We start from the raw sequence: 24017 nt of genomic DNA on the forward strand, positions 1-24017 counted from the left end.
AGGTCCTATTCCAGTGAGAAGCTGACTCCAAGGGACGACGCCCAAAAGGCCAGTTGTCATTCAGGTCCTACCTAGTGCCAGGGAATGGCGGAATTGTATTACTCGAGAAGCTTCTGAAGTGGTTCTGTCACTTACTGACAGTGTGAACCTAGGCAAGTCACCCGATGTCTCTGAGTTTCAACTTCCTCATCCCCAAAATGAGGATAATACTACCTGTATCACAAGAGTTGCTGGAAACACGAAAATGAAGTGCCGTGTGAGGGGCCACACGTCCGGAGCACTTGCCACGTGCCAGGCTCTATTCTAAGAGTTTAAGACACATTGTCTTACTTGCAGCACAAGCGAAAGGTCTTAGCATAGTGCCGGAGCGCAGTAAAATACCTAATAGAGGTCGGTATTAAAGAAATGATATGGGGCGGAGGAGCAACTACCATGCTTCCCAGAGAAAGAAGATGCCTTGGTATATACGTGGGAAGAATCAGATGCAGCTGGGAGAAGAAAAGTAATAGTTGGGTATGACTATGGCAAAGCTTTGGAACTACCACACACGGAAAATAATAAAAGTTACCCTAAATCACCCCAAAAGGACAGCCCTGAGTTGTTATCTTCATCCTTAACGTTTATGCCATTTCTGAATCTGAGAAGAAGCTGCCAGGATTTTCCAGTACACACCACAAAGCGATGACAATATCCTCAAGTGTGTCAACTTTTGTGGGCACACAGCTGTCTAAAAGGAAGCAGATGCCGGTTGACCGGGGGAACGTTAGGCGTCTCCGTGACTGCGGCTCGAGTTTGCCTTCAGAGGGTGGCCACACCTACCTCAATGATATTCTCAACAATAAATAAAAATCAAAAGGGGTAAGGGCTTAGATTTTCCTTATTCTCCTCGCCTTAGAGCTTATGTTCTTGGCACAATACTGATGCGCCACAGACGAGCCAGCATGTGAAGGTGCTCTATCCCGAGAAGGTACAGCCTTTCTACATCGTAGAGTCCTTCAGCTTCTAAAATCATGGAGCTCGTACTGTTAGAACCAATGAAGTGAATTTTTTAAAATAAGCCACCAGTCTGGACCTGTGTAGTGTGAATGAAGGAGAAGCACTTTAAAGTCAGGAAAAAAAAAACTATACTTAACATTTAGGATTATCAACCACTGTTGGTTTTCCATAATATATTTCATTCCTGATTTCATCTGAAAGAAATAGGATTATTACTACCATTCAAAAAATGGTACCTTATTAATAAACTCTTGGCATGGCTTTGAGGTGGATTTCAGATTCAAAATAGACTTTACCACACCGCTAATGTGTTCACTCAGTGTTTATCAATAAGTTAAGAGGCTTCATTCAAAAAACTTACTGAGATATAATTACCTGAAACCCAGGGGTGAATCAAGGCCTTGTAGGGTCTGAACCTCATCTACTTTGGAAATCCTGCCTCATCAAAACATGCAAAATTATGCGTACAGGAATTGCCAGGGTCCCTCCCAAGACTTTGGAAGGGGCCTATGTAAGTGAGGAGACCTGAAGTTTTAAGCTTCAGTCAGTTCAAGATAAATCCACCTCAGCTGGGGCCCAAAAGGTTTACAAACTTATTTAATGCTGGAGAAAATACTGTTTCAACTTATACACACCCCAGTAATAAGTCACATAGGTAATAACGTGACTGAATTCATGGGATGGCATCTCCCCTGCGCATGCTCTCTTTCTCTCAGAATAAATAAATAAACGTTTAAAAATAAAAAAGAAAAAGAAAATTTGGCCCCAAACAAGGAGCCCAACCTCCAATACACACTTACTGTACTGTGATAATTTTTTGGAAGTTAACTGTGAATTCGTTTTAGTAGTACACCTCATTCACATTCACAAACCACATTGAAAGGCGGGCCTATGCCGCCGACTCCATCTTGTTCTGTGTCCTTCACCTTGAACACACACTCTCCTCCCCTTGAGTAACCCCACCCCCCCCCCAACTGCCCTAACAGGACTCTTCCCCAGGACCCTTCCCCAGCCAATCAGCTGAGGGCCGCAGCCATTACCTATCACCAACTGCCACTAGGCCCCAATGAAAACCTTTGTCCTTTTGAAACTGGCTCTCTCCTCTCTGGTATCTCAACGCTGCAGTCAGTGCAGGTAGGGGATTGAGCTCTGAGCTAGCTCGAATAAAGGCTCTTTTGCTTGTACATCGGACTCGACTCCCCTGGCGGTATTTGGGGATCACGAATTCTGGGCATAACACACATGACATGAGTATAATTTATTCTCAATACCTACTAGCTAGCTCTGGTTCTTTAATTACCTTTTTCTGTCATGGAAGATTGATGAGGGAGCATGGGGCAAGTTGAGGGCAAAAATACAAGTTAGCACACGCCCCCCCGCCCCAGGTGGGATATGTGTGATTCTGGCTGCTCCAGGACAAAGGAAAGGAAAGAAAACAAATGGTTAACTGATAGAGATCTCAGTCGGGCAAGACAGGAGTTTCCATCAGTTTACAAATATCTTAGTAAACTACAAGAAAAAGGCCATCTTTTTCTCCTTTTTTCCAGTATGAAAGATTCTTGGGGACAGTCCCTGTCTATTCTTTGTACCCCCAGTACTTAGTACATTGTCGACATAGAGTGCGCGTGGAAAGGATTGTTTTTTCAATGAATTCATTCATTCTTATCAACGGATTCCACCCTATTTTGTCCTGTATTGCCTACATAACTATGAAATTCAGATTCTTAGAAGAGACTCTTGGTGTCATAAGATGCTTAGTAGAGGTGGTGAGTTTTAAGACATTATATTGACACCCCTAAAACCTCTTGGTGGCGAAACTCAATGAGCCCGTTCTCTGGCATGCTGGCAAAACAAAAAACTGACCCTCAGTATTCTTTCCCCAAGTTAGGCATCAGCAAATTAATGAGAGGAGAGAGGAGGCCCCTGCTCTTGGGCACCCGCAGGAACTTACTCCAGCTCCAGACACACCGTAAACACTTTCATCTAACGGAAGACAAGCTGTGAAATCGGATTTCTGAACCACAAGACAGTAAGACAGTCTTTTCCAGCGTCTGCTTTAGAGGAGGGTCTTCAACCTTGATCTAAACATCCCCCTCATGCCACTGAACATGCCCAGTATGATTTGCCTTTTTTACAGAGAAATCACAGAATGTTCCGGCTGAAAGGGAATAACACACTTCTTACTTGAAGAGTGGTCAGGAAAGAAAGCACATGGAGAGCAGTGGCCCTGTGGCCAGTATTCAGGAGTTCTTTCCTGCTTTCCTGATGGCTGAGGAAGCACCCACCCCTGTTGCTGCCTGGAGAACTCTGTGCTAAACTTAGTTCTTCGAAGTTCTCTTTTGCATAGGAAACTTGCACATGAGCCGGAATCAAAGTTAAATTCAAAAGTGGATTTCAAGGACCATGCACACCTTGGGGAAGCATCACTGTCACGAATTCCCATGATAATACTGACTTGGGTGTTACTTGCTTGGGGCTTTCACTGCCCACACAAAGCTGGGTACGAGGGAGGGCAGAGAGTGCCATGTAGGAGTTAAGACAAGTCTCTTGCCTCTTTGTACCTTAGTTTCCTCATTTGAAAAAAAAAAATGGATTTTAAGACCTACTTTCCAGAATTCATACTGGGTTTATTAACACACACCTAACCAGTCACTGTATGATATTTTATACATGTAGTTTTTTTTTTTTTTTAACATGTATTCATTTTCTATTTCACTTACAGCTTGTGTAAAAACTGCATTCCATGCCAGGCCTGAAATGTTCCAAAGCTCAGTTCGGTGAGTAAATTGCAACCAAGATTTCTACACACACCAAAAAAAAAAAAAAAAAAAAAAAAAAAAAAAACAAGACACAAACGAAGAAGAAAAACAAGATATTTTCAGAATATTTATCCTTTGGCAGTGATTCTAATTTATAGATAACGAAACATAACCACAATACTCTCTCCATACACTAAAGAAATCTCACTATGAAAGATGCTTGCCTTTTTAAAAAAATATTTGCATGGAAGATTTATACTTTCATGTTTATACATGTGGTGCATTAGATACAAATCAGTAAATGCTCAATAAATACTTGTGTTAAGTAAGTATTTTTTTCTAGAGAAGTAAGTTTATTTCTCTAGAAAAATGTTTCACAACTTTAGCACTGTTGAGATTTATGGTTGGATAATCTTTGTTATGGGGCGGGGAGGGCGGAGTGCTGCCCTGTGAACTGTAGGGTGTGACAGCAGCCCTGGCCTCCACCCACTAGAGGCCAGGAGCACATCTACAGTCTGACAATCAAACATGTCTCTAGACACTACCAAGTGTCACCTGGATGCAAAATCACCCTGGCAGAGAACTGCTGCTCTAGAACGATTCACTCTGATCTCTATAATAACTCTCACACCAAACTTTGCCACAGACAAAAAAGATTTGCTACATAATTTTAGTACTTTCGACTAATAAAGTTTCATTCATTCAAAGTGAATAACAAAGAGGTTTACAATTAAGTTTAATAAAAATTCCAAATATAATGAAATTATATTTGTAACTTACATATACTGCAAAAAAGGTAGTGATTCAAATGTACGTCTTTCAATATATTGTATTTTATTGCAGGATAAATCTCTAGGAAAAGGAAAAGGAAAATATTGCCTCAATTAGCTATAAGATATCTAATTAGTAGGATGATAGTATTGAATAAGTAGCTTTTCGCTAAACTCTGAGTATTAGGAATTGTTATTTGAACCTTCCAGAGCCCCTAACCCTGCCCTCACCTTTCTTAAGAGTCTCACCTTTGTGATCTTCATGCATAAAACATACAACTATAGATCGTGATAGATCTTGGAAGTAATCTTTCCTGAGAGCAGAAGAATTGATTCAATGACTTTTTGTGGCCTCATCAATTTCTAAATTATGAGCTCAAAGTTGTGATCTCCACATATAATTTCTAGTATTAAAAGGGATATTCTCACATTAGCACACCTTCCTGGTTTAGTTCTATTTCTCGACACCAAGTCAATACCAGAAGAGATAAAAGATACCTTTTCATTTAACTTGAAAAGAAGTTACTCCTCTAATCAATACCTAACTTTGAGCGAACTCAGATATTATATTATCATATTAATAGAAATTTATTTTTGGTTGTACATTGCCCAAACGGTCTATGAATTTATCAACTGCTTTAGTTGCAAGTGGGCCAACAAAAAAAAAACATGGTACTGGATTTTTATTTGGAAACACCCATTCTTGATTATAGTTGACCCTCTTATTTCCATGGATTTCAGCTGAGTCCCTCACTTTCCACCTACATGGGTACCACCATCTTCTGACTGGCATTGTCATCTCTGGTCTCTCCCATTCTAATCTATACTGCACACGGTCACCAGATTAATTCTCCAGGAGTGGTTCTCAAATATCAGAGTCACTTGGGAACTTACTCAAGATGCAAATTCTCAGCTCTATTCTGGACTGAGTGAATCAGGAACTGTGGAGGTGGAACCTGTGTTCTGACAAGGCCTCCAAGTGACCCTGGTGCAGTCTAAAGTTTGTCCTAGAGCACTGCTGTGATAACACAGTAGCTTGGCATATTATCCAAGGCCTTCAAAATCCTAAATCTGGCTCTAGTTTCCTACTCTACAGATACCAAAGAAATTTCTCCTGCATTTTGCCTTTCACTCACTCTATTTTGCAAGCATATTCTTCCCAAGATGTCTATCCGATGACACGTCATAGCCATTCAAGGTTCTGTTCAAACAGCATTTCTCTAGTAACTTCCTGATCCAACTTGAAGTCTTCCCCCCTCTTCTATGTTCCCAAAACAACTTATACTTCTCATTGCCCAAATCCATTTCTTCCCCTCCCCCTCTCCTCCTCCTCCTTCTTCTCCTTCTTTGAATTGTTTAAAGTAGACTCCACGCCCAACCTGGGGCTTGAACTCACGACCCTGAGATCAAGAGTCGCATGCTCTACTGACTCAGCCGGTCAGGTGCCCCAATTTCTTCTCAATATAGTTATTCTGGCATTCCATTTTCTCTGGGCATAAACTCCATGAAAGTATGGACTAGTCTTCTCATCTGCGTTGTCTACTGTGTTTAAAACTGATGCATGGACAAAGAACAAACTCAAGTATTTATAAAATAAATTAACAGCTGGGTAGTGAGTACAAGGGGCAAAATGACTGAAAAGAAATGTGGTTTTATGACTTTGTGGCTCCCTCTTCTGCACTCTGTCAGTGCTTCATCATCCATTCAGTGCTTATGCGTTATGGTTTAAGCTTCTGTTTATTTTCCCTGTGAAATCATGAGTTCCTACAAGGGTGGGAAGCCTGTCTTCACCATCTGCGTGCCTATGGTACTGGGCATAGGGCCTGTCCCATTCTTTTTTAGGTTTTGATTCACATTTTTTTTTGAATGAATGAATGAGAACACTTCACCTAACATGAAATAATTGGCTTACAAAGTACCTCATAGTAGAAATAATGAAAGGCCCAATCCATTGCGCAGTTTGTCTCTTTTGTTTTTCTCCAAACTGTGTTTGTAACGTTTGGAGCCCAGATGGCAGAGGTAGCCAAGAAGACCAATACAAAGTGGTTGTCTCCTAAGACTTGGAAGGTTTGATAATTTGAAGGACTCTTTTTAGTGTCATATGAGATTCCTTTTACTCACTACCCTTAAGCCTTCCACATTTGCAAGAAGAATCTATTTTCTAAAGCACATCATTAATAAGGATTAATGAGGGGCGCCTGGATGGCTTAGTCGATTGAGCATCTGACTTCGTTCGGTTCAGGTCATGATCTCACTGCTCATGAATTCGAGCCCCGCATCGGGTTCTGGGCCAACAGCTCAGAGACTGAAGCCCGCTTCGGATTCTGTGTCTCCCTCTCTCTCTGTGCCTACACTGCTCATACGCTGTCTCTCTCTCTCTCTGTCTCTCTCAAAAATAAATAAACATTAAAAAAATTTTTTAAAAAGGATTAATGAAATACACAGCTTTGGATGGCATGGGCAAAGAATAAACACTGAACCTCCATAGCAAAGAACATTAGTATCTCTGTATGTCTAATGTACAGAGATCTATGCAAACATTTCTTCTTTGACAATGAGGCTGGAGAGATGTTTATTCTGTAATTAGCGAAGTTAGAGGCATTTCTGATGTTTGTTTAGTGTAAACATTTCTAACTATACCACTTAACCATCATTATATTTTTAAAGATTTCATTTTTTTTTAAGTAATCTCTATACCTAACATGGGGCTCTAACCTACAACCTTGAGATCAAGAGTTGCAGACTCTAATGACTGAGACAGCCACGTGCCCTTTAGCCATCTTTTTTTTTTTTTCAACGTTTATTTATTTTTGGGACAGAGAGAGACAGAGCATGAACGGGGGAGGGGCAGAGAGAGAAGGAGACACAGAATCAGAAACAGGCTCCAGGCTCTGAGCCATCAGCCCAGAGCCTGACGCGGGGCTCGAACTCACGGACCGCGAGATCGTGACCTGGCTGAAGTCGGACGCTTAACCGACTGTGCCACCCAGGCGCCCCAGCCATCATTTTTTTAATGTTTATTTATTTTTGAGAGAGACAGAGACAGAGCATGAGTGGGGGAGGGGCAGAGAGAGAGGGAGACAGAATCTGAAACAGGCTCCGGCTCTGAGCTGTCAGCACAGAGCCCGACACGGGGCTCGAACCCACAAACTGTGAGATCACGACCCGAGTCAAAGTCAGACGCCCAACCAACTGAGCCACCCAGGAGCCCCAACCCCTTAACCATCATTTTAAACATCTATTTTTATGGTGGCATAAGAATTTCCACACCGATCACAGGAATCTGCTCCTGAAGCCAAGAGCACACTGTATGTTAGCTAACTTAACAATAAATTACATAAAAAATAATAATAATAAAATAAACTAATAAAATTTCCCACACTGAAATCCTTAATCTGTTCTCTTGATAATTTAATATGTCCTTGGTAATACTGCTTACATAATTCACCTGCTTAGTTAAATATTTAATATTTAAATATTTAATTTAGATTACATTATTTAAAAATTCTGGGTGAATGGCATTCAAATTAATGTAAGTGTTCTATATTTTCTTGTCTTGTAGGTGACAATTTGAGGTTAACTTCAATTCCTCTCATTTTACTAAGCCAACTTTTTCAAACCTTTTCTGTAAAGGCCAGACAGTAAATATTTTAGGCTTTGCAGGCCATATACGGTCTCTGTCACACATTCTCTGTTTCTTTCTCTTCTTTTCTCTTTTACAGCCCTTTAAGAACATGAAAATCATTCTGAACTCATAGGTTGTATCAAGACAGACCACACACAGGATTTGATCCATGGGCCATAAATAATAAATATAAATAAAGGCAGATGGCATATGAACACTTACATAACAAGGTTCATATGGGTGTCCATAATTGCTCAGACCTCATTACCCCTTTTCCTCTACAACTGAAGGGCTTTTTCCTATATCTTGTCTATAAAGTTAAAAAGTTGAAAATGCATAGGAGGTATTTAATGCTAGAGATGGGCTGGGTCCCCAAAGACTTACAGAGTTATAGAATTTAATAGAGAGAATTATAGAATTCTACTGTTAGAAGAAATTGTTGCAATTATCTAATTTGAACCCTGTATTTTTTAATAAATAATATCACTAAAAACTCATAATAAATGATGAACTGATTAACTTACAAATACTGGAGGGATAGCAGGCCTTCAAATGTGTCTTTACGTAATTCGGTCAGATAATTTTCACTGAGAATTCTGCAAAATGAAAAGGTCATTTCTGGGTCAAAATGCAAAATAACCAGAACTATTTGCTACACAGGACCGCTAGATGTGAGAGAAACCTGGGTAATGGTGCCAGCAAATACACTAATTCTTATTTAATGTAGGGATGGCGATCTCTGCTGTTTGATTCAAATCTTTTCTTCTCACATACTCCTTTGTCTCTCTCTCTCTCTCTCTCTCTCTCTGTCTCTCTCTCTCTCTCTGTCTCTCTCTCTCTCTCTCTCTCTCACACACACACACACACACACACACACACACACACACACACCCCTATCCACTCTTCACACCAAAATGTACATTTAATGCCTACTCTCTGGATCACAAAATCTCTGTTAGAACCCAGCCCTGAGTGGCAAAAACATGGACATGGACAGAACTGCCACTTCCTCCTCTCTTTTCCCAAATTTTATTGTGGAAGCCCTATTTATAACCATATCAGTGCCACAAGTAAAGCCATCTAATTTTTTCCCCAACTAAAAAATATCTGTGAGAACTAAAAATGTGCATAAAATGCACATAACATAAATGCTCAGTTTAATAAGTATAGAGTAAATACCCGTGTAACGCTATTTGTTCATTCTACTGTTGGTGGATACTAGATTTTTCTAATTTTTAGGTATTATAAACAGTGCTGCTTTGAACATTTTTCTGTTTATATCCTAGTACACATTTGCCTAAGTTTCTCCAGGATTTAACAGGGGTACAAAATTGCCTTCCTAAGAGGTTGTGCTATTTCAAGCTGGCAGATTGAAACATGCCAAGTCTCTACCAAACTCCAAACTCCACCAAAGTCCCTAAGAATGATTAGAAAAGATACAATTAGCAAATCCACAACCTTAGCTCAAAGCCAAGGGAGTAGCTCTACAAACACTCCCCACCAGAAATGCCTTGGAGCCACCTACAGGGTGATTAGCTGGGATACTGCAGTAGGACCAAGGACAGCACATCAACCCCACATCCTTCCTCCTTGGATCTGGCAGCAAAGGGTGTTTTCTTCCAGGCAGGAGCCATTGGTGTCAGAAGGGGGCAGGGTCCCAGAACCCTGGAGGAAGGGTATACACTCTGACTAGCCATTAGAAGTCACCTCCCACCTCTTCTTTAACTCTCAGGGGGACCTGTCACCAATAACAAGCCCCGTGGTTCATTTCACCTCTTGCTTAGGACCAGAAAACAGAAGCAAGTCAAATCTCAACTACAAAGATAAATTGCACTCAGGAATGACCATATGGCGTGAGAACGCCAATTCTATTCAGGACAGAAAATAAAAAACAAATATAACAGCTTAGAGTCAATGACACAGTTAACAGAGAAAACACAAAAGGATTTGAGAATACCAACATTAATGGGGCACCTGCGTGGCTCAGTCGGTTAAGCATCCGACTTCGGCTCAGGTTGCAGTCCATGGGTTCAAGCCGTGCACTGGGCTCTGTGCTGAAGCTCAGAGCCTGGAGCCTGCTTCAGATTCTGTGTCTCCCTCTCTCTCTGCCCCTCCCCAACTTGCACTCTGTCTCTCACTCTCTCTCTCTCTCTCTCTCTCTCTCTCTCTCTCTCAAAAATAAACAGTATAAAAAATTTAGAATAGCATCATTAATATATCCTCAGACAGAGGTAAACAGTACATCTAATAAAAAGAACCAACTCAAGATTATATGAACGAAAAGTATTATCATTAGTAAAAAAACTCAGTCTATGAGCAGCAGAAATGGTCGTTGAATAAATTAGAAAACTTGAGGGGCGCCTGGGTGGCTCAGCCGGTTAAGTGACCGACTTCAGCTCAGATCACGATCTCGTGGCCCGTGAGTTCGAGCCCCGCATCGGGCTCTGGGCTGATGGCTCAGAGCCTGGAGCCTGCTTCCAATTCTGTGTCTCCCTCTCTCTCTGCCCCTCCCCTATTCATGCTCTGTCTCTCTCTGTCTCAAAAATAAAAATAAAACGTTAAAAAAATTAAAAAAAAATAAATTAGAAAACTTGAGAGATCTGGCCACTGATTTCTTACCAATACTTGAAATTATATGTATTTATTATATTTACATATTTGGTTTTATATTATATATTTGTAAACGCCTTGACAAGTGGGATATTTGGTCAGTTTTGTTCTTGAGCTTATATCCCTGGCATGTAAAACAGTTCCTGGGACATAGGAGATGCTCCATAAATATTTGTTGAATGAATTCTGAAAGTGACAGGTATCAATTTGCAAATATACTACTTTTAATTAAAACAAATCATTTATCATCATTTATGAGAATAAGTACAACTTCACAGGAAAACAAATGTCTTTCTCCACCTCCACCCCAATTTGTGACTCAATCTTTTGAGACAAGAACCTTTTGAGAATTTCATAAAAGCTATGGAATGGACCCTTTCCCTAGAAAACTGCACTTTCTTGAATACGTGCAAAGGTGTGCATGCGATTTCAATTTGCAGACCATCCCTTTAGGGCTCAGGTCCGTGAATAGAATGGACTGAATTTGTGGGTGCCAAACTTGGATGGAAAATGAAATCACATCTCTATTTTCACAAACCTCTAACTAGAATTAGCATTTCCTTCCATTATGAATGTAGGCAACAAACCACAGATTAGTATAGTTAATTTGGTCCCCAGCAGAAATCAGATATTTTCATATCACATATTTGGCATGGATATCTCAAAGTATCATTTATTCTCATCAGTACCTTGAAGTTATAATAGTTAGTAGGCCTACCATTATATTTTGTTATTTAATATTCTAACAGAAGCAGATTTATTGCTATATCACTAATCCTTTTAAAAAATTTTTGCAAACTCTATTTCCACATAATTTCCTTTTCCTATATATTTTAACTTATTATACACTTGAAAACATTATCCCAAGAACATAAGCTTCTGCAGATCATCAATAGATATATAGAAGGGTGCCTGGGTGGCTCAGTCTGTTAAGTGTCCAACTTCAGCTCAGGTCATGATCTCACGGTTCATGGGTTCGAGCCCCACATTGGGCTCTCTGCTGACAGATCAGAGCCTGGAGCCTGCTTCCAATTCTGTGTCTCCCTCTCTTTCTGCCCCTCCCCTGTTCATGCTCTGTCTCTCAGCAATAAATAAATGTTAAAAAAAATTTTTAAAAAATTGATATATAGAAAAAAAGGTTAAAAATCCTGCCCCAGGGGACTATTGACCCATAGGTAAAAACTTCTGTCTTACAAGGCATAACCCTCAAGCTGAATTAGAAATCATCAAATCTTGGGGCACCTGGGTGGCTCAGTTGGTTAAGTGTCTGACTTCGGCTCAAGTCATGATTTCACAGTTTGTGGGGTCGAGCCCCACATCAGGCTCTGTGCTGACAGCTCGGAGCCTAGAGCCTGCTTTGGACTCTGTGTCTCCCTCTCTCTCTGCCCCTTCCCTGCTCGCTCGCTCTCTCTCTCTCTCTCTCTCTCTCTCAAAAATAAATAAACATTTAAAAATTTTTTAAGAATCATCAAATCTTACCAGATTCATGTTCTAGTATATAAACTACCAAATACATGCTTTTCAAAAAATATTTTTTTAATTTCAGTTTATTTTTTTAATAGGTAATATATATTTGCATGGCTCAGAATTCCAAAGGTATATAATACACAATTCAAAGTTTTTCTCCTACCCCTGTCCCTCAGCCTACCCACTCTCTCCACTCTCTCTTGTTTCTTGTGCCAAATTACTTTCATTTTTCTTACAAGTTTGGGAAATAAGATCTCCAAGTTAGATACTATCATGAGAAAATATAAACTATATATAGTATCTAAGAAATTCATAAAATTCATAAGAAAACAACTACCTTCTTCTACCATTTGTCCCTTACCAGTAAGGTTATCAGACTAAGGGGCAGGGGGAATCTACTTCAGGGGGATCATAATCCCTACATTTAGATTACTATGACTGTTATGTCTTTTATTATTAATTCAGAAGTCATTTATGACTTATCTACCCAAGTTGAACTAATGATATGACACACAATCTGTCATGAAAAATGCCACTCAATTACTTTGAGTATAATATTGTTTCCAAAATTACTTGTGTCTACACTGACTTTTTCTACAAATCAATTTTAAAAAAAAGATAACAAAAAAATTGGCAAAGGACAGAAAATTCAGACAAGAAACACAAATGCCCAGGAAACCTACAGAGATATTTAAATGTATAAGTAATCAGAAAAATTCAAATTCAGAAGGGACCCATTTTATTCACCCACCAGATCAGCCAAGAAATGGAGAATATCCAAGAGTGGGAGGGTAGGAGGAAATGAATGCTGTCATGGTGTATGGATTGGTGTGTAAATTGGCACAACTTTTTTGAGGGCAATTAAAATTGTATACATCGGCATCGTCTTCATCCCAACAATTCCATTTCCAGGGATCTATTCTACAGAAATACCCACCCACGTACACAAAGATGCATGTATGAGGTGGTCCATGCAGCAATGCATGTAATAAGAAAACTGGACACAGCCTAAACATCCATCAAGAGGGGAATTATTAAATCGTAATACACTCATACTATGGAATAGTATGCAGCAGCTTGCATGGATGGGGTAACCCTCTATGTACTGGAAGAAAAAAAGTCTAAGACATACCACGAAGCAAAAGAATCGAGTTGTAGGATGTTACAATTTATGTAAAAAAAAGATAAGAAAATCACACAACAAACCTATCTGGCTGTAAATATGTATGTAGGCAAATGCATGGAAAAAGGTCTGGAAGGATATATACTAAATCCAGAGGAGTGGCTATCCCAGCAGTGGGGGGATTAGAACATAAGGCAGGTGTTCACTATATCTGTTATTTCATCAAAAAAAATTTTTTTTAATGTTTATTTATTTTTGAGACAGAGAGAGAGAGGGAATGAATGAGCAGGAGAGGGGCAGAGAGAGAGGGAGACAGAATCCGAAGCAGGCTCCAGGCTCTGAGCTGTCAACACAGAGCCCAACGTGGGGCTTGAACCCACAAACCGTTGCGATTATGACCTGAGCCGAAGTTGGACACTTAACCCAATAAGCCCCCCAGGCCCCCCTGTTATTTCATTTTTATATATTGAGACTATAATCATGTATTCCTTCTATAATGGAAAATAAGTTGAAATTGATTCTAATTTTAAAGGGAACCTGCCAAATTTAATTTTTAAAATAAACACAGATGGGGCGCCTGGGTGGCTCAGTCGGTTAAGCGGCCGACTTCAGCTCAGGTCTTGATCTCGCGGTCCGTGAGTTCGAGCCCTGCGTCGGGCTCTGTGCTGACAGCTCAGAGCCTGGAGCCTGTTTCAGATTCTGTGTCTCCCTCTCTCTGACCCTCCCCCGTTCATGCTCTGTCTCTCTCTGTTTCAAAAATAAATCAACGTTAAAATAAAAAATTAACACAGAATTGCAATCGGTAGAGGTTGAGTTGGGATATGGAAGGGGAAACACCTTTCCTCAGAGCTACTGACTTCAAAGTTCTGGACCAAGAAGGACCTTAGAATGCAGTTAGTTTTTTGTTTTTGTTTTTGTTTTTGTTTTTGTTTTTTTTGTATTCGTATTTGGAGAGAATATACTCACAGTTTCTCAGCCCAACGGTATCCCTTCCATACATTTTCATCAATGTAAGAAATAGAGTTTCCTTGGAAATTTCTGTGAAGAAACACAGTTCAGATCCTTGAATAGGTAGGAAAGGAATGAACAGAATAAATAAGAGAATCACTGGCAACCTTGTGGGGAATATTCCAATGCAGTAAATGCCAACTTTCTACTTTCCGCAGCTATCAGCATCCCAGGTGGTGCAATTAATAAAGAGCTAGCGGGGGGCCACTGGCACAAACAAGGCAGCTCCTTAGAACCTGAACGTCCTATTTGTTCCATTCTTTGGGTAGATAACGCCTGTTAATTACTCTGGAGGTAAGTATTTTTTTCCCCCAAATCACTTATGTGTCTAAAATGGTTCCTTCCACAAATCAATGAGAAAATAAGAATTCAACGAAAAAAATGGTAAACAATGTACCATTATCAGCAAACAAATGTAAAGAAGCCCTCTACTGAAACCTCTCTAGGTGTTAGAAGGATAAGGGAAGTTAGAAATTAGAATAACTAACATGGAAAGATTTCTTAGACATATTGCATAGGGAAAAGCAACAAATCACTGGGCAAGGAATTAAAAAGTATCCCCCCATTAGGAAATTAGGAAAAAATGCAAAGGAAAGAGATGGGAAGGAAGGACACACACCAAAAAGGTGACCGGAGTTATCTTATGAGTGGTAGGGAGGGTGGGGTGGGATTTTCACATTTTATCCTCTATACCTGTGACATTAAAAACAAAAAAAGTATCCATGATAATTCATGTATCCATGAATTACACATGTTTAAAAGAAGCTATTAAATGCCTGAGGTTCAGTTTCAACCGCTAACCTCTGCGTATGACTTTGAACCTTTACCTGTAGTTTTGTCCTCTTCCCTCAGCAACAGCTTACCTGGTCAGTTTATATACACATTTTTTTCAGGGGAGTCAGGAATAAATTCAAAACAGATACCCATCTGCCCATGTGCCTGGTGGACATTTCCAGTCAACCTGAAGCCCTCTGGTTGCTCTATGTGCCCTGGTAAAAGATGCCTCAACTTCCATCATTCTCCTTATCTGGGACAGAAGTTTCAGAGTAATATCTGAGTTTTCTCTTTCCCGTGCACACCCCACCCGCGACTGTCATCAGTTAGTCTATTTTGTCACTTCCTCCTCTGCAGTGCTCTCAAGGCTTTTCTTTCTACTCTTTTCAGCCACTCTGATTCGGCCCCTTGTTACTTGACTCCCAGGTTTTGTTAGAACATTCTATCTGGTCTCGCTGGATCAAGCTCTCCTCTCCAGACCGCCCTACATGGGGAACTGAAAATAATCCTCTTGTTTCAATGGTCTGTATCTCATGCTTGAAAACTTTCAATGGCTCTCTATAACTCAGAATGTAACGTTCAAACCTCTCTAGCTGATAGTCAAGGTTTCTCGTAATTGGATCTTTAACTGCTAAACCTAATTCTTGACTCCTGATCATTCCTGCAGCCGTGCCTTTGCCTAGACTTATACCCATTTTTTCTCTACTTAACACATCAGAGCCACTCTTTAAGTCTCAGCTAAAGTGTTAGCTTATCCATGCAGCTCTCCCTGACCTCCATACTCCACTGATTACAGAGTCTGCTGAATTCCAACACCCATGGTACCTCTTTTAGTACTTAGTTACATGCCACCTCCCTTTTTATGACCATTTCCTTTCTTCCCACCTGTCATTTCATGTTCTGAAGACGATTGCATCCTGGTGTGGCACCCATAGTACTTACTCTTGGGTTGGGCCCAAACTGAGTACTGTATGTGGAAGGCCGGGGGTCAAAGATGAGGTCTGGGGAATCAAAATAATAACAGCTAACACTCATATTTTGCCAGGCACTGATCCAAGTGCTTCATATGTATTACCTCATCTAGATCTCACAATAATCCCATGAGATGGTAACTATCATAATTTCCATTTCACAGAAAAGGAAACTGAGTCACAAAGCTACTAGATGACAGACCTCGGCCCAAATGCAGGCAATCTAGTTCCAGAATCTCTACTCTTCACTACTCTGTTGTATCCTATTATAGAGGATGGAGCAAAAATGGGAGAGTAGAGGTTAAGGAATGAAATAATGGGGCTAAAGATTGGATAAGGAAAAAGAATAAGGACAATTACAAGTAAAAGATTGGAGAAGGGCGAACAGTAGTAAAAAGGAAAATGAAGATAAGGGATAGTTGACAAAGAAAAGGTAAAAAGAGAAAGTCAGTCAACGTGGTTGGGGAGATGAGGAAGGCCCAGGACGACATTGAGGAAGAGACTGCCATGTCAAGCAGGAGGCAGAGAACAAACAAGTAAAGGCGATTCTTACAAGATGGTGAAGGTGCCGTTGTAGGTGTCGGGCTCCGGCACGGGCACTCTGCGGAGCCTCTGCTGTAGGCTGAGACCAACACACGACAGTGTCTCATCTTTGCAGGTACAACGCTCACATAGTTTGAGGTTTGTGGTGGCATTCTGTTCTGGTTGCCAAGTTAAAGTGGTGTATGCCTTTTCGGAGGTATAGTTTACAAAATGCACCAGAGAATGTTGAGTTGTTGGAGGAAAACCTGTCTCAAATGACGCTGGTTGCTGACTTACAGGAATTTCTAGGTCCATAGGTGGAACCGTGACTTCAGTCAGGTTTCGATGTTGACTCTGAACCTGTTCTGGATGTGCAAGTGTCACCTCAAGGTCCTTTGGGGGAGGAGTTGTAGTCTTCTTCAGGGTTGTCGAATGTTCAGCCTCCGTAATAGGTTCTGGAGTTATAGTAAGCTCCACATGACGAAATGGGATGATGGGTGATGCTGGATGCTGACCTTGATCCTTACTTGGAGTTGGAACTGTCACTTCCTGCTGGAATGGATATTGAACTACAACCTCCTTAGGTGGCTCTGGAGGCTGAGTTGGGGTGTCTCGCATGGTTGGAGAAGGTTCAGTCTCCACACTGGATCCTGCAGTTACAGTAAGTTCCAGGTCCATAGGTGGAACTGTGACTTCAGTCAGGTTTGGATGCTGACTCTGAACCTGCTCTGGATGTGCTAGTGTCACCTCAAGGTCCTTTGGAGGAGGAGCTGTAGTCTCCTTCATGGGTGTAGAATGTTCAGCCTCTGTAGTAGGTTCTGGAGTTATGGTAAGCCCCAAGTCCACATGATGAGCTGTGACACTGGGCAATGTTGGTTGCTGACCTTGATCCTTACTTGGAGTGGGAACTATCACTTCCTGTTGGGATGGATACTGAACAACCTCCTTAGGTGGCTCTGGAGGCTGGGTTGGGGTCTCTTGCATGGTTAGAGAAGGTTCAGTCTCTGTAGTGGATTCTGGAGTTATGGGAAGCCCTGGGTCCAAAGGTTTAACTGTGACTTTAGTTAAGGTTGGATGCTGAATGTGCTCTGAATGTGGAAATGTCACCTCAAGGTCCTCTGGAGGAGCGGTAGTCTGCTGCAGGGCTGAGGGATGTTTAACATCCGTAGTGGGTTCTGTAGTTACAGCAAGCACCAAGTCCAAAGGCTGAACTGTTACATTCGGCAACCACAGACGCTGAGCTTGATCCCGATCTGGTGTTGGAACTGCTGCCTCTTGATATACTGGAGGTTGAGCTACAAGTTCCTTAGGCGGCTCTGGAGGCTGATCTGGGGTCTGTGGACTTTTGGCCTTATTCAAGGTTGAATGCTGAACCTGAACCTGCTCTAGATGTGCAAATGTTACCTCAAGGTCCTTTGGAGGAGCTGTAGTTTTCTTCAGGGCTGTAGAAGCTTTAACCTCCATAGTGGGTTCTGGAGTTATGGTAAGCTCTAGGTCCCAAGGCTGAACTGTTACATTAGGTGACAATGGATGACGAGCTTGATCCAGACCTGGAGTTGGAACTGTCACCTCCTGAAACAGTGGAGGCTGAACCACAACCTCCTTAGGTGGCTCTGAAGGGTGACCTGGGATCTCTTGCGTGGTTGAAGTTTCAACCTCTGTAGTGGGTTCTGGAGTTATGGTCAGTTCCAGGTCTAAAGGCTGAACTCTGACTTCAGTCAAATTTGGATGCTGAGCCTGGACCTGCTCTGGATGTGGAGGTGTCACCTCAGTGTCCTCTGGAGGAGCTATAGTCTGCTGCATGATTGTAGAATGCTCAGTCTCCACAGTAGGTTCTGGAGTTACAGTAAGCTCCAGGTCAGCAGGCTGAACAGTAACATTGGGCAAGTTTGGATGCTGAGCTTGCTCTTGTCCTAGAGGTGGAACTGTCACCTCATTATGGACTGGAGGTTGTGCTACAACCTCCTCAGGTGGCTCTGGAGGCTGAACTGGGGCCTCCTGCTGGGCTGGAGGAGTTTCTGCCTCCTTAGAGGGCTCCGGAGGTTGAGTTGGAGCCTGCTGCAGAATTGGATATGGTTCTACCTTCTCAGGGGCCTCTGAAGGCTGAGCTTGTGCCTCGTGTTGTGTTAGAGAAGGTTCTATCTCCTTAAGTGGCTCGAGAGGTAGAGATAGGGTTTCCTGCTGGACTGGAGATGGTTCCACCTTCTCAGGAGGCTCTGGAGGCTGAGGTGGGGCCTCCTGCTGTGTGGAAGGTTCTACCTCCTTAGGGGGCTCAGGGGATACAACTGGGGCTTCCTGCTGAGTTGGAAAAGATTCTGCCTCATTACCGGGCTCTGAAGGCTGAGCTGGGGCCTCCTGAGGTGTGGGAGAAGGTTCCACCTCCTTAGGGGGCTCAGGGGATATAGCTGGGGACTCCTGGAGGACTGGAAACTGAGCTGGGGCCACCTGCTGGGTTGGAGACTCTGCCTCATTAGGGGGCTCTGAAGGCTGAGCTGGGGCCTCCTGCAGTGTGGGAGAAGGTTCTACCTCCTTAGGGGGCTCAGGAGATACAGCTGGGGCCAGCTGGGGGACTACAGACTGAGCTGGGGCCTCCTGTTGTCCTGAAGCAGGTTCCACAGCCTTAGGGGGGTCTGGAGTCTGAGCTAGGACCTCTTGTTGGCCTGGAGAAGACTCATCTTCAGGGGACTCTGGAGACTGGGAAAGACGCTTGGACTGAGCTGGAGAAAATTCAACTTTCTCAGGGGGAATAGGAGATTGAGCAGGGACATCCTGCTGCACTGGAAGATGTTTAAGCTCCTTAGTTGCCTGGGGACTTATGAAAATCCTCAGATCCACAGGTTTAACTGTGATATTAGGCAACACTGGATGCTGAGCTTCACCTGGACCTGGAGGTGAGAATGTCACCTCATGCTGTGCTGGAGACTGAGCTACAACATCTGTAGAGGACCCTGGAGGCTGAGCTGGATGCTCATACTGAACTGGAAAAGACTCGACCCCCTCATTGGGCTTTGGTTGCTGAGCTGGGACCTCTTGCTGGATTGGAGAAGGTTCTCTACTTGCAACAGGCACGTGAGGCAGAGCTGAGCTCTCCTGCTGGCTTGGAGAAAGTTCAATTTCCTCAGGAAAATCTTCGGGTGGGGTTGAGACTTCATGCTGGACTGGAGAAGATTCAACACTTTCAGGGGGCGCTGGATGCTGATGTGGGACCTCCTGCTGGGTTGGAGAAGGTTCCAACTGCTCAGGGGACACTCCAGACTGAGCTGAGGCCTCTTCTCGGAGTGGAGAAGCTTCAACCTCATTAGTGGATTCTGAGGTCATGGTAACTGAGGAATCCACAGGTCTAACAGTGACATTAGGCAACAGCAGGAGCTGAGCTTGATTCTGACCTTGAGGAAAAACTGTTACCACCTGACGCTCTGGAGAGTGAGCTGGGGCCTCCTGTTGGGTTGGAGAAGGTTCAACCTCACCAGAAGGCTCCTGTTGAGTGGCAGAAGGGTTAATTTCCTCAGAGGTCTGTGGATGCTGACTTGGGGCCTCCTGATAGGTTGCGGGTTTAACTTCCCCAAGGGGATTTGGATGCTGAGTTGTGGCCTCTGACTGGGCTGGAGAAGGTTCAGTCCCCTCAAGGGGCTCTGGATACTGAGTTGGGGTCTCTGGTTGGGTTGGAAAAGGCTCACCCTCCTCTGATGCCTGAGGATACTGAGCTGGAGCCTCCTGCTGGGTTGAAGAAGGTTCAACCTCCTCAGGGGTCTGTGGATGCTGAGCTGGGGACTCCTCCTGGGTTGTAGGTGGTTCACTCCCCTTGGAGGCCTGTGGGTGCTGACCCTGGCCCTCCTCCTGGAGAGGGGAAGGTTCACCCTCTTCCTGGGCCTCTGGAAGCTGAGTCGGGGCCTCCTCCTGGGTTGAGGATGATTCACCCTCCTCAGGGGCCTGTGATTGCTGAGCTAGGGCCTCCTGCTGGGTTGTAGAAGGTTCAACTTCTCCAGGATATTCTGGATACTGAACTGGGGTCTCCTGCTGTGTTGGAAGTTTGTCCTGTGTGGTAGATTCTGGAGATTGCGTTGGAGTCTCCTGTTGAACTGGCAAAGATTCAGTTGCAGAATCTGAGGGCAGAGTTGGGGCTTCATGCTGGGTTTCCAAAGCTTCCACATTAAGAGGCACTGAGGGCTGAGCTATAGTCTCGTGCTGAACTGGAGAAGGTCCCACCTCTGTAGTGGGTTCTGCAGTCATGGTAAGCTGCACATCTGGAGGTTTCAAACTGACATTGGGCAGGTTTAAATGTTGATCACGGTAGTGACCTGGAGGTGAAACTGTCATCTTATGATGCCATGGAGGTTGAGCTGGGTGCTCCTGCTGGGTTGGAGAAGGTTCCACCTCCCTGGAAGGCAGCTCTGGAGGCTGAGCTGGTTGCTCTTGCAGGGTTGCAGAAGATTCTATCTCCCCTGGAGACTGAGCTGGAGTCTCCTGCTGGGTTGAAGATTCTGCCTCATTAAGGAGCTCTGCAAGCTGAGCTGAGACCTCCTCCTGGGTTGGAGAAAGTTCAGCTTCTCCAAAAGGGTCTGCAAGCTGAGCTGGGGGTTCCTGTTTGCTTAGAGAAGGCTTAGCTTCCTCAGGAGGCACGGAAGGCTGAGCTGGGGTCTCCTGCTGCCTTAGAGAAGGATCAATCACCCCAGGAGGCTCGGAAGGCTGACCTGGGGTCTCCTGCTCACTTGAAGGCTCAACCTCCTCTGGAGGCTTACCCGAGGTCTCTTGCTGGGTTAGAGACAGTTCTGCTTCCTCAGTATGTTCAAGAGGCTGAGGTGGGGCCTCTTGCTGGGCTATAGAAGACTCAACACCTTTATCAGGCCCTGGAGTTGTGGTAAATTCCACATCTAAAGGCTTACCTGTAACCTTGGGAAACATTAAATAATCCCAACCTGGCATTGGAACCACCTCTGGGAGCCTTTGATGCTGGGTTAGCTGGTCATTCAGATCCTCATCTGGCCCTGGGGGTAGTTCTCCAACGGAATCCGTGTCCAGGAATGGAACCAAAGTCTCCGTCAACTCCTTAGGCAGGGCCAACATCTGGGCTGGAGCAGAGGACCCCAGGTAATTAAAGCCCCCCAGCTCGGCTGGGGGTGTAAGTGCCTGGGGCGATTCGGGTGGGGGATCAGAGGAGCGCGAAGACCAGGGCTCAGCCGCCTCCAGGGGGTCGGAGGTCAGCTGGGCAGGGTCCAGGGCCCACTCCGGAGGCTGAGCTGCCTGGACCAGCAGCCACAACGGTTGCCACATAAGGACAAGCAGTGGGGCCAACAGGCGCAGCCGGGACATGACTTGCGGAGGCTCCGGGGCGCAGTGACCCAGGCGAGTCAGGTACTGGCGCTGGGAACTGAGCGGGAGCCAAACCATTATGGCAGCTCCGTGATGCGCGCGCGCACTGTTAGCAACTGCGCGCCCCTCCCCCGCCTACGTCCCACCCTTTATTTACGCCACCTTTATTAGCTCCCCAGGGATGGGCTCCGCACCACCAGAGCGTGCCCTTTTCCCAGAATCACTTGGGGCCCAGGCCTCCCTCCACCATGCAAAGGCCACCACTCCCCCCGTCCCTTTTGAGGAATGGGGCGCCTGGGTGGCTCAGTTGGTTGAGCGTCTGACTTTGGCTCAGGTCATGGTCTCACCATTCATGGCTTCGGGCCGCGCATTGGGCTCTGTGCTGACAGCTCAGAGCCTGGAGCCTGCTTCAGATCCTATGTCTCCCTCTCTGCCCCTCCCCTGCTTGTACTCTCTCTCTTCTTCTCTCTTCAAAATAAACATTTAAAACGATGGTTTTTGAGGAATAAATGCTTGTTGTTGTTTTAAAAAAATTTTTTTAAATGTTTATTTTGGAGAGAGCAAGAGACAGAGACATAGAGTGCGAGTGGAGGAGTGGCAGAGAGGGTCATAATCTCGTGGTTCATGGGTTCGAGCCCCGCATCGGGCTCTGTGCTGACAGCTGAGAGCCTGGAGCCTGCTTCACATTCTGCGTCTCCCTCTCTCTCTGCCCGCATGCTCTCTCTCCCTTTCTCTCAAAAATAAACATTAAAAAAATTAAAAGAAATATGGCAGGGTAGCATTTGAGACTGATAAGTATTGTGCAAATTTGAGGTAGTGTTATAGAAACAACATTTTTCTAAGCTTCACTTTATGAACCACATTTGCGCTAATGGAAATATTCCAAAATAGGAGAATGGAGTTGCCTGGAATCCCGGCCCACGCTTCGGGAAGCCCAACTATGCACAGATGGGTCTTCTTGGTTTCTCGTCAGCTCTGTCTCTGTGTCCACCTCTCTTATTCAAAAAGTCACCACCAGCCCCCGCTCCACCCAGCTCATTAAGGAGTTTGAGCTGGCATGAGGAGTTTCTGCCCTTGTGACCTAAGAGTGACTACAGGGCCTGGTACTGCGCCTGGCTCAAAGCAGGTGCTCAACAAACAGTAGCTGCCACCATCCTCATCGTTCTAATTATTGATTCTTTGATGGTAACCATGGCTTAGACGTCTCTGCACCCCTGCACCCTGCAGCAGGGCAGTATAACCGTCAGCAGGCTTTGGAGTTAACAGGCCTGGATTAAACCCCTACCTGGCAGTTTTGGAATTGCGGCTTTGGGCACCTGAACAGGTCACCTACATCCTTTAAGCCCTGTCCCCTTATCTGCCAGATGGGGATAATAAAGTATGTTTTCACAGACTGTTGGGCGAAATTAAGACTGCAACACGCCCAACCCAGGCCTTGACACCAAGTAAGCAAATAGTGACCTAGCTGCTGCTGCTGCTTCCAATTACTGTTACTCTCTAGTCTCGTGCTTTCAACACAGTTATTTGTTGGCTCACTGAAGTCACCACACAGAGACAGACACTTGGTGGCCATTCTCACTAAAACGCTGGGGGAAGGGGAGCAGGCACCAGGAGAACAGGTGTCCTTGCCCAGCAGCAGCAAACTAATAGAGCCGAAGAGGCACTGATGGGCCAATCACTCCGCTTGGAACCGTTCCTACCAACCCTGCCAAACCTGCTGGGCTGTGCCCCAGTCCTACTGTCCCCTCGGGGGACTCTGTTGGTGGCCAGCGAGCGGTTGGTGCCATATTCCATCACCTATCGCTAAGCCACCAGCATTTTTTTGGGGGCATCTAAAGAGATTGTCAGGGGCGCCTGGGTGGCTCAGTCGGTTAAGCATCCGACTCTTGATTTCAGCTCAGGCTGTGATCTCACGGTCGTAAGATCGAGTCCCTCGCATCGGGTTCCACACTGAGCACGGAGCCCGCTTGGGGCTCTTTCCCTCTCTCTCTGCCCCTCCCCCCTTGCTCTCTTTCAAAATAAACAGACATTAAAAAAAGAGATTATCAAACCTTGTTCATTCAGGATTTCTTTGATTCACTA

General features: G+C 44.1%; 1 protein-coding gene across 3 annotated transcripts; it reads right to left on the reverse strand.

Annotated features, from left to right (window-relative positions):
- Positions 1–895: 895 nt before the first annotated feature.
- Positions 896–22307, reverse strand: LOC105260084 (leucine-rich repeat-containing protein 37A3-like). Of its 3 annotated transcripts, XM_045051603.1 has the most exons (7): positions 18402–22305; positions 16657–17741; positions 14317–14388; positions 8675–8746; positions 4536–4607; positions 3717–3797; positions 896–1072 (listed from the first exon to the last, which is right to left on the reverse strand). In XM_045051603.1, the coding sequence occupies exons 1-7, from the start codon at positions 22011–22013 to the stop codon at positions 1009–1011; spliced, it is 5058 nt and encodes a 1685-aa protein (XP_044907538.1). In that variant the 5' UTR covers positions 22014–22305; the 3' UTR covers positions 896–1008. The 3 variants fall into 3 exon arrangements, with proteins under 3 accessions (XP_044907538.1, XP_044907536.1, XP_044907537.1); XM_045051601.1 differs by having other exon boundaries at positions 16657–22305; XM_045051602.1 differs by lacking the exon at positions 4536–4607 and having other exon boundaries at positions 16657–22307.
- Positions 22308–24017: the final 1710 nt, after the last annotated feature.

The sequence above is a fragment of the Felis catus genome, assembly GCF_018350175.1.
Source record: "Felis catus isolate Fca126 chromosome E1 unlocalized genomic scaffold, F.catus_Fca126_mat1.0 chrE1_random_Un_scaffold_88, whole genome shotgun sequence".
In the NCBI taxonomy this organism is placed as follows: Eukaryota; Metazoa; Chordata; class Mammalia; order Carnivora; family Felidae; genus Felis; species Felis catus.